The sequence below is a fragment of the Pavona decussata genome, unplaced genomic scaffold (assembly GCF_977016875.1).
Source record: "Pavona decussata unplaced genomic scaffold, jaPavDecu1.1 SCAFFOLD_75, whole genome shotgun sequence".
Classification (NCBI taxonomy): domain Eukaryota; kingdom Metazoa; phylum Cnidaria; class Anthozoa; order Scleractinia; family Agariciidae; genus Pavona; species Pavona decussata.
Window position 1 is genome coordinate 81,171 of NW_028145493.1, and position 15,963 is coordinate 97,133.

The window sequence follows — 15,963 nt, forward strand, 5'->3', positions numbered from 1 at the left end:
TTTTATTGGTTGGCACATTAAAATAATGGTTTGGTTTATTTAAGAACAACACAACTAGTGCCCAGAAACTGGGATCAGTCATTTTTGGGTGCAGATGGCGAGGATGGAATTGGATTGCAACTTGAAAAGGGCGCAAACTTTTTCAAGTGTGTAGTGCGAGATTTTGAGCATCTCCTAAAAACTGACAATAAGTTAATATTCCGTCGAAAAAATGATTTCATATTTTAATCAAAGTGCTCTAACAAGACTGATTTCACGTTAAAGAGGAGGTTTTTGGTCAAATGTTTGAGCTGTTTAGCCAATATACCGCAGAATTTCCGTGACCATGTTCCCCTTTAATATAAGGGCACTAAGGCGTATTTGTAGTGAGAGGTTAAACAAACAAGAAACATATTTTTATTGGTTGGAACATTAAAATAATGGTTTGTTTTATTGAAGAATAACACAACTAGTGCCCAGAAAGTGGGATCAATCACTTTTGGGTGCAGATGGGTAGGATGGAAATGGATTGCAACTTGAAAAGGGCACCAATTTTTCAAGGGTGTAGTGCGTGATTTTGAGCATCTCCTAAAAACTGATTATAAATTAATATTACGCGGAGAAATCATTTCATATTTTAATCGAACTGCTCTAACAAGAATAATTTCACCTTAAAGAGCACGTTTTTGGTCAAATGTTTGAGCTTTTTTAGCCAATATACAGCAAAATCTCCGTGACCGTGTTCCTTTGATATAAGGGCACTATAGCGTATTTGTAGTGAGACGTTCAATAAAGAAAAAACATATTTTATTGGTTAGAACATTAAAATAGCGGTTTGTTTTAATTAAGAATAATCAAATAGTACCTAGAAACTGGGATCAATCATTTTTGGGTGCAGATGGCTAGGATTAAAATGGATTGTTACTTGTAAAGGACGCCAATTTTTTCAAGTGTGTAGTGCGAGATTTTGAGCATCTCCTAAAAACTGATTATAAATTAATATTCCGCGGAGAAATCATTTCATATTCTAATCGAAGTGCTCTTACAAGAGTGATTTCACGTTAAAGATCAGGTTTTTGGTCAAATGTATGAGTTGTTTTAGCCAATATACAGCAAAATCTCTGTGACCGTGTTCCTTTAATATAATGGCACTATAGCGTATTTGTAGTGAGACGTTCAATAAAAGAAAAACATATTTTTATTGGTTAAAACATTAAAATAGACGTTTGTTTTATTTAAGAATAACCCAAATAGTACCCAGAAACTGGGATCAATCATTTTTGGGTGCAGATGTTTAGGATGGAATTGGATTGCAACTTGAAAAGGACGCCAACCTTTACAAGTGTTGAAGCTGGGTTTGTCACCAGGTGGGTACATTAAAAATTATTTGGAGATACAAATAAAGTTAAACTGGTAGATTAAAAGCGTTCTAAAATTATTTACAATAAAAATGTTCCCAACGTTTTGGTCGCAATCACGGACCTTCTTCAGGGGAAGTGAAAGAAAAATTATGCAGAAGCACAGTTATAAACAAGACGCTGATTAAAATTCAGGATATGTGTCATTTTTTCTTGTTAGCGAGAGTCAAGTGTAAATACTCCTTGGGGAGTAACGCCCGTCGGCTCGATTGAGTGGGTCTTTGGCGCAATTAATCTCCCAGGCCTCGCGAATCTTTCGTTGGTGCCAATTATTGCTAGTCCTGAGAATTGTGGCCTCATGCCACGCGATGTCGTGATTTGTTTTTATCACGTGGTCCGCAAGTGCTGATTTTCCGCCTTGTCGCCGTGCGACAGCCTTTTGGTGTTCCCTTTATCTTGTTATGAATTTTCTCTGCGTTTCGCCAACGTAGCTCTTGCGCCATTAGCACATGGATTACAGATTCTGCAAGGGGGGTTGTATCTTTCACCGATGGTTTAAAGTTGCTGGCATCCAGGATGAAGCGCTTCGGGTATCCATTGGACTGCAGTGTCGATATTACTCGTTGTTTTTCCTTAATTTTGTCGGATTTTGTTGTCGGAATTTTTGCGGCGCGATCCATCAAAGATTTAACCACAGATCGCTTGTGCATACTGGGATGGTGCGATGAATAAGACAAATAGCGGTCAGTATGGGTAGGTTTCCGGTAAACGGTGGTGGTTAATCTTCCGTCTTCCTAGTGGTGAAGCATTCAGTCAAGGAAGGCAATTTTCCCCTCACTTTCGCGTTCGATTGTAAACTTGATGCAGGGTTCATTTGAATTCAAATGTTCAAGAAAAGTCTGAGTATTATCAATTTTCGTGGTTGTACTCATGTCGTCCACAAATCTTTTCCAAAACAGAGGTTGATTGGTAAGAGTAGTTAAAGCTCTTTCTTCAAGGTCTTCCATGACCATATTTTCCATTATGGCGGAAACGGGCGAGCCCATGGCTGTCCCATGGATCTGCTTATAATGCTTGTGGTCGTATTGAAAGTTGGTGGTTGACAAGCAGAAGTCAAGCAATGTCAGTGACCAGTAAGGTCGTTCTTTCTTGTAGATTTTCGTCATTGACCAGGCGGTTGTGAGCAACGTTAACAGCTACATCTACCGGAATCGACGTAAACAAGGAGACGACATCCAAGGAGACAAGCTCGTCGTCATCCGGAAGATTGATGTCACCAACGCCTTCACAGAACTCAGTGCTGTTCTTTACGGTATAGGCGGAATTACCAGTCAAGGGCTTTAAGATCTTAGCCACGTACTTAGAAAGATTGTATGTTGGGGACGATATGAATGAAACGATGGGTCCTAACGGGTTTCCGTTCTTATGAATTTTGGGCAAACCATAGAATCGAGGAGGTAGGTTTTTAGGAGATGTTTAAAATCTCGAACTACACCCTTGAAAAATTTCGCGCCCTTTTCAAGTTGCAATCCAATTCCACCCTAGGAATCTCCACACTAAAAATGATTGATCCCAGTTTCTGGGCAATAGTTGTGTTATTCTTAAATAAAACAAACCACTATTTTAATGTTTTAACCAATAAAAATATATGTGTAGCGCGAGATTTTGAGTATCACCTAAAAACTGACAAAAAACCTGCTCTTTTAACGTGAAATCGTTTTTGCTAGAGCACTTCGATTAAAATATGAAATGATTTCTCCGCGGAATATTAAGCTATAATCAGTTTTTAGGAGATGTTTAAAATCTCGAACTACACCCTTGAAAAATTTCGCGCCCTTTTCAAGTTGCAATCCAATTCCATCCTAGCGATCTCCACACCAAAAATGATTGATCCCAGTTTCTGGGCAATAGTTGTGTTATTCTTAAATAAAACAAACCGCTATTTTAATGTTTTAACCAATAAAAATATGTGTGTAGTGCGAGATTTTGAGCATCACCTAAAAGCTGACAAAAAACCTGCTCTTTTAACGTGAAATCGTTCTTGTTAGAGCACTTCGATTAAAATATGAAATGATTTCTCCGCGGAATATTAAGTTATAATCAGTTTTTAGGAGATGTTTAAAATCTCGAACTACACACTTGAAAAATTTCGCGCCCTTTTCAAGTTGCAATCCAATTCGATCCTAACGACCTCCACACCAAAAATGATTGATGCCAGTTTCTGGGCAATAGTTGTGTTATTCTTAAATAGAACAAACCACTATTTTAATGTTTTAACCAATAAAAATATGTTTTTCTTTTATTGAACGTCTCACTACAAATACACTATAGTGCCCTTATATTAAAGGAACACGGTCACGGAGATTTTGCTGTATATTGGCTAAAACAGCTCAAACATTTGACCAAAAACCTGCTCTTTAACTTGAAATCACTCTTGTTGGAGCACTTTGATTAAAATATGAAATGATTTCTCGCACTACACACTTGAAAAATTCGCGCACTTTTCAAATTGTAATCCATTTCCATCCTAGCCATCTGCACCCGAAAATGATTGATCCCACTTTCTGCGCACTAGTTGTGTTATTCTTATATAAAACAAACCATTATTTTAACGTGCCAACCACTAAAAATATGGTTTTTCTTTATTCAACGGCTCACTACAAATACGCTACAGTGCCCTGATGTGAAAGGGAACACGGTCACGGGGATTTTGCTGTATATTAGGGTTTTTCGATTTAGCGGAAGTTCTGCGCTAGTGGAACCTGCCAAATTCAACTGAATTCAATTTCTCGGATTTCTTTATGTGAAATTCGTTTAACGGATACTAGTAAGTAACTTTCACTTCACGGAACCAACTGCAGCGCACAAATATGTTTTATTCTTGCAAAATTAATGAAAGTTTCGATTCACCAACAAATTCAGGATTTAAGCAAGCATTTTTTGTGGCCAGCTCGTTAGAGTTGGGGGCTAAAGAAGACGAGTAATCAATGGACGGGCAAGCTCAATGGGGTTTTAAGGACTGTTTCAATACATTTTTTCGGAGGCCATACCGATTTTTTTTCAATCGCATTAAAAGTGATTTTATCCTTGTCCAGTCACTATCAAATTTCCACCACTAACTATCTGTGAACTGAAGTTTGTCAAAATCCAGTTTGAGGTAAAATCGACATCACCATGACAACAAAAATAATAATGAATTTTGACTTTTTAGTGCTTTCCTGTATATCTCTAGAACGGCTCGACAAAATTCTTTTTTGACCTCATAACATAAATACTTGTCACAAATCGTTGAAACAGAACCTGTTCTTCATGAACTTTTTTCAAAAATTTCTTACATTCACTCTTCTCACTTTTGTTCTCACTCAAATCTGCCCCTCTTCTTCCCCAATGTTGAGCCAAGCGTATTTTGGAGCAGGGGAAGGGGAAAATCACACGTGTTTCAAGATTTGTGACGACTATTGTAGCCTAGGAATGAGCAAAAAATCCCCGTTACTACATTCAACGTTTTGCTAATTTTTGCAAATTAATGTTCACCATGCACACGTCCGGGATTAGTACATTTCAGAGTGAATATTGTCGATGTTCTGCATTCAAAAGATGCAATAAAATTCCTCGAGAATTTGCGTCTGTTCTAAAAAGAGTAACAGAAATTATGTCCACCCGGAATTACATCCGGTGTCAAAATGTTGACGATTTATTAAAATGGGTAAATGACCAAATCATTGCGCCATATACAACAATACCGTTAGACTAATAGCAAACTTTAACTCGGGGAAATTTACTCTGAATAACCGTTCGCAACGTAAGATTCCCGTCAAACTCTTTTAAAATTACAAAAGCATGCATTTTGATTTACTATCCACTGAGACTATATTTTTGCAGCCACTCAATATTTTATTTATTCTCTCATGACCCTGAATTTTTTTATAATATCGGTGACACAAACACGAATTCGACTTACATTTAATTTTCGTATTTTTATTACGTTTAAAACAATCAGACAGAATCTGATGAACTGGCCAGAAAATCTGTTTTTCCCATTTGGCTAGGGCTTTGGTATGTGCTTCGGCTGCACTGTTTGCTGTGGCCAGAAATTGAGGCAACTGTTCCAGTACGCCCTCAATCCTGTCGATGACCGTTGTTGCCCTTTTCCTTTTCTTTACCACGTTTTTCTCGGTCACTTTTGGCCCTTTTCTTTATGTTCTCCATAACATCTGCGGCGCTTGCCACGTCAACCTGTTCAGCTGCATCCAGGCGATATTTGGTATCCGTCAGGTTAACCTTGGTTACTATTTTGTCTATCTCATCGTTGATATCTGTGGTGGATTTCTTCTCTTCTGAAGCAGGGTTTTTCAGCTGGGGGCCTAGCAAAATATCATCTACCGTATTAAATTCATCATCTATACACGAAACTTCATCATCCCTGGAAAATACGAAAAGAAAGAAATTTTCCTTAGCGTGTTAATGAGAACGAGTTTGCATCGTAAACTAACATAGTTCGTACCCTAAGGGGGTACTCAGGTATAATGGTGAAGGAACTGCGCGTACGAATACAAATTTTAAACCCCCAAAACGTCCTATAGGCGAAAACTAGACTTGAGTCTAACGGCCAACGGATTTTCAACGCCAAATAAACTAGTCCACACCAGTGTTCCAAAATTTCAACTCCAATGTTCCCTTGTACTCACCTATCATTTGCCTTGCTGTCCTTGCCTAGAACGGTTGCGGCTCGTTTCCGTAGTCGATCCTGTATACTCCTGTCACCAATATCCCAATCGCGGTAAAGCTCTCCTTCCTCTCCAAGGACTTCCCAGTTTCGTTTTAAAAAAGCCAACACCGCTCTCCAGTCCCGTCCGTTCAGTTCAACTGCTCTGATAATCAAGGGTCTTCCAATTTGCTATACTTCTTGTGTGGTGCTTAGTGTTTTCTTAGTGCCTTGCCCTTTCGTGTAGATTTAGAAGTGTCAGTGCTGGAAGAGGTTGTTGAAGAGGTACTCGTTTTAGGGCTGGCGGGCATCTCAATCTCTCCCCCAAATGCTGCTCTTAGGAATATGTTATCCTTGCAGTCCATTGTTGTCAGTGCGAAAAACCACAAAGTTTGGGCTTATATATAACGAATATTGTAATAAACAACATTCCCATTTGTATTTGTCGTTGTTTAACATATAGGTGGCAATCTCCTTGCTTCTCGCTAGTTTGTCTGGTATCTACCCTCCTTCAAAGAGTGAGAAATATGTCTATTGTTGAGAGTGTGAAAAATTACCACGTATTTGTTTTGCTTCGAGCAAACAACATTCCCATTTGTTTTAGCACATAAGGTAAGAACGTCCTTTTGACGCATCTTTTTTTAATAAAAATTTCTCATACTTTTACAACATGGAGTATGATTGGGTCAGCGTAATTAAACCATTTTGAATTTGAAATTCTAAGATACTGGGGGAGACAGATGCTTGTTATAAACATGTTTTGCTGACTGGCTTAAAGGACAGACTTGTGTTGGTTGTTCTCCCAAGAAATAGGAATGCCCAAAGAAAATTTCCCACCTCCTTCCCCAATATTTCTTTTAAATGCCTACTCCATTATCGTTTCGTCGATTTATTTGGCTTCTTGTTTAGTAAATTTGACTCAAGATCAAAGGCCTAGTGTTCTTCCACCACCAATGTTTCTGGTCTTCAGCGTTAATACCTTGTTTCTTCTTCTTACCGCTCTTTCCGCTCCCGAAGCACACAATACTTATACTCCCCTAGTTAGGGTCTTGTTTCCGTATTTTCATGGAAAGAGGTCAAGAGGAAGAGACGTGTGACAAGCTTTACAGCTCAACCCTGCAATCTTTTGGTACATGACGGGCGAGACACCAGAAACTTTGGAAGAAGTCGTTGAAAAATATACAGAAAGGTAACTCTACCAAGACACTGGCCTCGAACGCCGCGAACGGACAGGAGACGACGCTGCATTCTCGATGTGCCCAACAGAGTACTACTTGTGTTTATTTGGCTTCGCCAATACTTAAAGCTCCACGTTCTTTTATATGTACTCGACATTTCTAAAAGCACCGTAGCCGAGGAGATTTACCAAGTTGTCCCTATTCTGTTCACAAATTACAATCGTTACATAAAATGGCACTCGATTCGACAATGGAACCAATTTTTAGACACATTTCCAAGCTTTCCAAACGCCGTGGATATGATTGACAGAACTATTCACCGGATTCGCCGTCCTTCGGGACCAATTCAAACTGCATTTTACCGCGGAGATAAACGATGTCACTTTATTTCATCGCAGATAGTTGTGGACGCCGATGGCCGTATCGTCCTTCTCGTTACAGGGTATAGTATTAGTCCTAGCTCTGCATACCTTGAACAGTTCTGTTTTTGTCAGATAGGTGACTTATCGCCACTTTTTTGTACCTTTCAGGTTTCCAGGGCACATGAATAATGCCCAATGTTACCGGAGTCTTTCTCAGATTGGGCGTGGCTTACCTAAAGGTTTACCCCGTAGAGCACGGCTTCTTGTCGACGGAGGTTACGCTGCGAAGGTGCCTCTGATAGTTCCCAGACGGATTGCGCGAAATAGAAGACAGTTGCAGGCAAATAGGGCTCTCCGCTCATTGAGAATTCAAATTGAACACTCAATTGGGTTTCAGAAAGTCTATGCATCTGTCAATTTAATATTTAGGCACAAGCGTTCTTTTTTGCCTTTTGTCGTTTGCACTTGTGGTTTCCTATCAAACAGGAGAAAATTAACCATACACCGCCTAAGGCGCCTGTAGAACAGACTGTAGAATGCGCAGGAAGTTTTCATCCAGGTAGTGAACATGTATCACTTCTGGGTTAAAAGAATGTTAGCTTTTGATGATTGTTACTTGTACGAAAATAAACACATTTACTGACAAAAACTTCATAGTCTCTGTTATCAACCGAACGAGTATCCGATAATCACAAACTTGCTGTTGCACGAGAAAAAATATTCAGGATAGATAATCAACATTCATTCGGTGTTAATTTAAGTGCTATAAGGTGAGAGTGCTCATGACTTCATCGTAACCGGCGAGTTTCTTTAGTACATGGTAATGACTCTTCGATTAGTCAATTTTCGCTATTCGGAAAAATGCATCGAACTTCCGCTAAATCGGAAAACCCTATTGGCTAAAACAGCTAAAAAGTTTGACCAAAAACCTGCTCTTTAACGTGAAATCACTCTTGTTAAACTACTTCGTTTAAAATATGAAATGATTTCCGTGCGGAATATTAATTTATAATCAGTTCTTAAGATATGCTCAAAATCTCGCACTACACACTTGAAAAGGTTGGCGCCCTTTTCTAGTTGCAATCCAATTCCATCCTAGCCACTAGTTGTGTTATTCTTAAATAAAACAAACCATTATTTTAATGTGCCAACCAATAAAAATATGTCTTTTTCTTTATTCAATGTCTCACTACAAATACGCTATAATGCCCTTATATTAAAGGGAACACGGTCACGGAGATTTTGCTATATATTGGCTAAAAAAGCTTAAACATTTGACCAAAAACCTGCCCTTCAAGGTGAAATCGCTCTTGTTAGAGCACTTCGATTAAAATATGAAATCATTTCTAATTTATAGTCAGTTTTTAAGAGATGCTCAAAATCTCGCACTACACACTTAAAAAAGTTGGTGCCCTTTTCAAGTTGCAATCCATTTCCATCCTAGCCATCTGCACCCAAAAATGATTGATCCCAGTTTCTGGGCACTAGTTGTATTATTCGTAAATAAAACAAACCATTATTTTCATGTTCCAACCAATAAAAATAGGTTTTTTTCTTTATTCAACGTCTCGCTACAAATACGCCATAATGCCCTTATATTAAAGGGAACACCAACACGGAGATTTTGCTGTATATTTCCTAAAACAGCTCAAACATTTGACCAAAAACCTGCCCTTCAAGGTGAAATCGCTCTTGTTAGAGCACTTCGATTAAAATATGAAATCATTTCTCGGCGAAATATTGACTTATAGTCAGTTTTTAGGAGATGCTCAAAATCTCGCACTACACACTTGAAAAAGTTTGCGCTCTTTTCAAGTTGCAATCCAATTCCATTCTCGCCATCTGCACGCAAAAATGATTGATGCCAGTTTCTGGGCACTAGTTGTGTTATTCTTAAATGAAACAAACCATTATTTTAATGTGCCAACCAATAAAAATAGGTTTTTCTTTATTCAACGTCTCACTACAAATACGCTATAGTGCCCTTATATTAAAGGGAACACGGTCACGGAGATTGTGCTGTATATTGCCTAAAACAGCTCAAACATTTGACCAAAAACCTGCTCTTTAACGTCACATCATTCTTGTTAGAGCACTTCAATAAAATTATCAAAAATAATCAGTTTTTGGGAAATGTTTAAAATCTCGAACTACACACTTGAAAAAATTGGCGCCCTTTTCAAGTTGCAATCCAATTCCATCCTAGCGATCTCCACACCAAAAAAGAATGATCCCAGTTTCTAGGCACAAGTTGTGTTATTCTTAAATAAAAAAAACCCTTATCTTAATGTGCCAACCAATAAAAATATGTTTTTCTTTATTCAACGTCTCACTACAAATACGCTATAGTTCCCTTATAGTAAACAAAACACGTTCACGGAGATTGTGCTGTATATTGGCTAAAACAGATCAAACATTTGGCCAAAAACCTGCTCTTTAACCTGAAATCGTTCTTGTTAGAGCACTTCAATAAAAATATGAACTGATTTCTCCGCGGAGTATTAAGTAATAATCAGTTTTTAGGAGATGTTCAAAATCTCGAACTACACACTTGAAAAATTTGCGCCCTTTTCAAGTTGCAATCCAATTCGATCCTAGCGATCTCCACACCAAAAATGATTGATCCTAGTTTCTGGGCACTAGTTGTGTTGTGAAATCACTGTTGTAAGAGCACTTCGATTAAAATATGAAATGATTTCTCCGCAGAATATTAATTTATAATCAGTTTTTAGGAGATGATCAAAATCTCGCACTACACACTTGAAAAAATTGGCGCCCTTTTTTTAAGTAACAATCCATTTTAATCCTAGCCATCTGCACCCAAAACTGATTGATCCCAGTTTCTGGGTCCTATTTGGGTTATTCTTAAATAAAGCAAACCACTATTTTAATGTTTTAACAACTAAAAAAATGTCTATCCTTTATTGAACGTCTTACTAAAAATACGCTATAGTGCCCTTATATTAAAGGAACACGGTCACGGAGATTTTGCTGTTTGTTGGCTAAAAAAGCTCAAACATTTGACCCAAAACCTGCTCTTTAACGTGAAATCACTCTCGTTAGAGCAATTCGATTAAAATATGAAATGATTTCTCCGCTGAATATTAATTTATAATCAGTTTTTAGGAGATGCTCAAAATCACGCACTACACACTTGAAAAATTGGTGCCCTTTTCAATTTGCAATCCAATTCGATCGTAGCGATCTCCACACCAAAAGCGATTGATCCTAGTTTCTGGGCAATAGTTGTGTTATTCTTAAATAAAACAAGCCATTATTTTAATGTGCAATAAAAATAAGTTTTGTTCTTTATTCAACGTCTCGCTATGAAATACGCTATAGTGCCCTTATATTAAGGGGAAAAAGGAGACGGAGATTTTGCTGTATATTTGCTAAAACAGCTCAAACATTTGACCAAAAAACCTGCTCTTTAACGTGAAATCACTCTTGTTAAACTACTTCGTTTAAAATATGAAATGATTTCTCTGCGGAATATTAATTTATAATCAGTTTTTAGGAGATGCTCAAAATCTCCCACTACACACTTGAAAAAGTTGGCGCTCTTTTCAAGTTGCAATCCATTTCCATCCTAGACATCTGCAGCCAAAAATGATTGATCCCAGTTTCTGGGCCCTAGTTGTTTTATTCTTAAATAAAACAAACCATTATTTTCATGTGCCAACCAATAAAAATAGGTTTTTTTCTTTATTCAACGTCTCGCTACAAATACGCTATAGTGCCCTTATATTAAAGGTAACACGGACACGGAGATTTTGTTGTGTATTTCCTAAAACAGCTCAAAATTTGACCAAAAACCTGCCCTTTAGGGTGAAATCACCCTTGTTAGAGCACTTTGATTAAAATATGAAATCATTCTCAGCGGAATATTAACTTATAGTCAGTTTTTAGGAGATGCTCAAGATCTTGCACTACACACTTGAAAAAGTTTGCGCTCTTTTCAAGTTGCAATCCAATTCATTCCTGGCCATCTGGACCCAAAAATGATTGATGCCAGTTTCTGGGCACTAGTTGTTTTATTCTTAAATAAAACAAACCATTATTTTAATGTGCCAACCAATAAAAATAGTTTGTGCTTCGAAAATTAGTCTCGAAATCGGAATGAATTGTAAATAGGTTTTAATAGTTCTTTTCTCAACTTTTAACTTTTAAATAAAATTTCAGCTGCTTGGTATCCGTTAATAAAGATTATATTTTTTTAAATAAATATGTTTTTCTTTATTCAACGTCTCAGTACAAATACGCTATAGTGCCCTTATATTAAAGGGACACGGTCACAGAGATTGTGCTGTTAGTGGCTAAAACAGCTCAAACATTTGACCCAAGACCCGCTCTTTAACCTAAAATCGTTCTTGTTAGAGGACTTTGATTAAAATATGAACTGATTTCTCCGCGGAGTATTAAGTAATAATCAGTTTTTAGGAGATGTTCAAAATCTTGAACTACACACTTGAAAAATTTGCGCCCTTTTCAAGTTGCAATCCAATTCGATCCTAGCGATGTCCACACCAAAAATGATTGATCCTAGTTTCTGGGCACTACTTGTGTTATTTTTAAATAAAACAAGCTATTATTTTAATGTGCAAACCAATAAAAATGAGTTTAGTTTTTTTATTCAACGTCTCGCTAAGAAATAAGCTATAGTGCTTTTATATTAAGGGGAATACGGACACGGAGATTTTGTTGTATATTTACTAAAACATTTAGACATTTGCCCAAAAACCTGCTCTTTAACGTGAAATCACTCTTGTTAAACTACTTCCTTTAAAATATGAAATGATTTCTCTGTGGAATATTAATTTATAATCAGTTTTTAAGATATGCTCAAAATCACGCACTACACACTTGAAAAGCTTGGTGCCCTTTTCTACTTGCAATCCAATTCCATCCTAGCCATTTCCACCAAAAATGATTCATCCCAATTTCTGGGCACTAGTTGTGTTATTCTTAAATAAAACAAACCATTATTTTAATGTGCTAGCCAATAAAAATATGTCTTTTTCTTTATTCAACGTCTCACTACAAATACGCTACAATGCCCTTATATTAAAGGGAACACGGTCACGGAGATTTTGCTGTATATTGGCTAAAAAAAGCTCAAACATCTGACCAAAAAACCTGCTCTTAAACGTGTAATTACTCTTGTTAGAGCACTTCGATTAAAATATGAAATGATTTCTCCACGAAATATTAATTTATAATCAGTTTTTAGGAGATGCTCAAAATCTCCTACTACACACTTGAAAAAGTTGGCGCTCTTTTCAAGTTGCAATCCATTTCCATCCTAGCCATCTGCACCCTAAAATGATTGATCCCAGTTTCTGGGCACTAGTTGTGTTATTCTTAAATAAAACAAACCATTCGTTTTATGTGCCAAGCAATAAAAATAGGTTTTTTTCTTTATTCAACGTCTCACTACAAATACGCTATAGTGCCCTTACATTTAAAGGAACACGGTCACGGAGATTTTGCTGTAAATTTCCTAAAACAGCTCAAAATTTGACCAAAAACCTGCCCTTTAAGGTGAAATCACTCTTGTTAAAGCACTTCGATTAAAATATGAAATCATTTCTCGGCGGAATATTAACTTATAGTCAGTTTTTAGGAGATGCTCAAAATCTTGCACTACACACTTGAAAAAGTTTGCGCTCTTTTCAAGTTGCAATCCAATTCCATTCTCGCCATCTGCACGCAAAAATGATTGATGCCAGTTTCTGGGCACTAGTTGTGTTATTCTTAAATAAAAAAAACCATTATTTTAATGTGCCAACCAATAAAAACATGTTTTTCTTTATTCAACGTCTCACTACAAATACAGTATAGTCCCCTTATATTAAAGGGAACACGGTCACGGAGATTGTACTGTATATTGCCTAAAACAGCTCAAACATTTGACCAAAAACCTGCTCTTTAGCGTCACATCATTTTTGTTAGAGCACTTCAATAAAAATATGAACTGATTTCTCCGCGGACTATTAAGTAATAATCAGTTTTTAGGGAATGTTTAAAATCTCGAACTACACACTTGAAAAATTTGCGCCCTTTTCAAGTTGCAATCCAATTCCATCCTAGCGATCTCTACACCAAAAATGATTGATCCCAGTTTCTGGGCCCTAGTTGTTTTATTCTTAAATAAAACAAACCATTATCTTAATGTGCCAACCACTAGATATATGTTTTTTTCTTTATTTAACGTCTCGCTACAAATACGTCATAGTGCCCTTATATTAAAGGAAACACGGTCACGGAGATTTTGGCGTATATAGGCTAAAACACATTTTAAAACATTTGACCAAAATCCTGCTCTTTAACGTGAAACTCTCTTGTTGGAGCACTTCGATTAAAATATGAAATGATTTTTCCGCGGAATATTAATTTATAATCAGTTTGAAGGAGATGCTCAAAATCTCGCACTACACACTTAAAAACATTGGCGCCCTTTTGAAGTAACAATCCATTTTAATCCTAGCCATGTGCACCCAAAAATGATTGATCCCAGTTTCTAGGCACTCTTTGGGTTATTCTTAAATAGAACAAACCATTTTTTAATGTTTTAACCAATACAAATATGTTTTTTCTTTATTGAACGTCTCGCTACAAATACGCTATAGTGACCCTATATTAAAGGGAACACGGTCACGGAGATTTTGCTGTATATAGGCTAAAACGGATCAAACATTTGACCAAAATCCTGCTCTTTAACGTGAAATCACTCTTGTAAGAGCAGGTCTATTAAAATATGAAATGATGTCTTCGCGTGATATTAATTTATAATCAGTTTTTAGGAGATACTCAAAATCTTGCACTACACGCTTGAAAAGGTTGGCGCCCTTTTCAAGTTGCAATCCAATTCCATCCTAGCCATATCCACGCAAAAATGATTGATCCCAGTTTCTGGGCAATAGTTGTGTTATTCTTAAATAGAACAAACCATTATTTTAATGTGCCAACCAATAAAAATATGTTTTTTATTTATTGAACGTGTCACTACAAATACGCTATAGTGCCCTTATATTAAAGGAAACACGGTCACGGAGATTTTGCTGTATATTGGCTAAAACAGCTCAAACATTCGACCAAAAACCTGCTGCTTAACGTGAAATCACTCTTGTTAATCACTTTTTTGAATGCCAAAAATGATTGATCTCACATTCTGGGCACTAGTTGAGTTATTCTTTAATAAAACAAAGTATTATTTTAACTTGCCAACCACTAAAAATATGGTTTTTCTTTATTCAACGTCTCACTACAAATACGCTACAGTGCCCTTATATTAAAGGGAACACTGTTACGGAGATTTTGCTTTATATTGGCTAAAACAGCTCCAACATTTGACAATAAACCTGCTCTTTAACGTGTAATCACTCTTGTTAGAGCACTTCGAATAAAATATGAAAAGATTTCTCCGCGGAATATTTATTTATAATCAGTTTTTAGGAGATGCAGTTTCTGCGTACTATTTAGTCCATGAGACAGACTACATACTGGTACCATGCTGAGGGACGGGATGTTACCCTGATTTATTTAATGCTTACTGTATGAAAATATAAAAAAACTGTAATGGACTTGTCCACAATGTAGCTAAGCAACAGAAAAGTGTGCCTTTTATGTTACTCGAATGGTGAAAATCCAAGATGGCGGGCAAAATTGTTTTCCTAAGAAAAAATATGTAAATTGGCTAACAACATGGTTTTTCAGTAAAATACGTTAGATGTAACATTTTTGTATTTCAAATATTGTAAAAATTGATACTGGGACCATTTTTGTCTACAAACAAGCAAACAATAACAAAAGCATATTTCGTGACTTCCTACTTGACGGTATGCTTAAAATCCAAGATGGCGGAAAGTGTAGGAAGCTAGAACTGTAAGTATTTGTCGGTCTGTTTTAACGTTTTGAACTTTGTTTTATGTTAATATGTTCTGTGATGCATTTCCAAGAGAACAAAACTATAAAACAATATAAGAATGTCTACGAAAAAACATACGAAAATTATCGATAAAAATGGAGAACATACAGTCACTGTTGAGAGGTTTAATGAGGACCTGACATATCTCTATAGTAGATGGTATATTACCAACTTGAGTTTATTCGCGTGGATATAAGGTCGATGAATAATTTACCTATGTACAGTAATTAGAACACTCAGTGCGAGATCTTCCAAAGGAATACTTGCTCATTTGTCCGTGTAAGTTGAATGATATAGACTTCTCTTTCTTCAGTGACTAGTCATGTCCTTATAACAGGATATCTTCTATGGATTCGGGAGAGACCTCTGCAAAAAGACCACGCAGTGAAACAGAACATCTCACCTATGTAATATGCTCTGCTAATGCTCCACGTGCGGAACTTGTAAACCCAAG

General features: G+C 36.8%; 2 protein-coding genes across 2 annotated transcripts in view; both read right to left on the reverse strand.

The window, feature by feature from the left end:
* Nucleotides 1-15,963, reverse strand: part of LOC146476653 (uncharacterized) — a 55,780-nt gene that overhangs the window by 13,301 nt on the left and 26,516 nt on the right. The gene's annotated exons all lie outside the window — the stretch shown is intronic.
* On the reverse strand, nt 5,257-6,916 carry LOC146476654 (uncharacterized). The gene is made up of 3 exons (XM_085114282.1): nt 6,912-6,916; nt 6,026-6,208; nt 5,257-5,760 (listed from the first exon to the last, which is right to left on the reverse strand). The coding sequence occupies exons 1-3, from the start codon at nt 6,914-6,916 to the stop codon at nt 5,457-5,459; spliced, it is 492 nt and encodes a 163-aa protein (XP_084970408.1). The 3' UTR covers nt 5,257-5,456.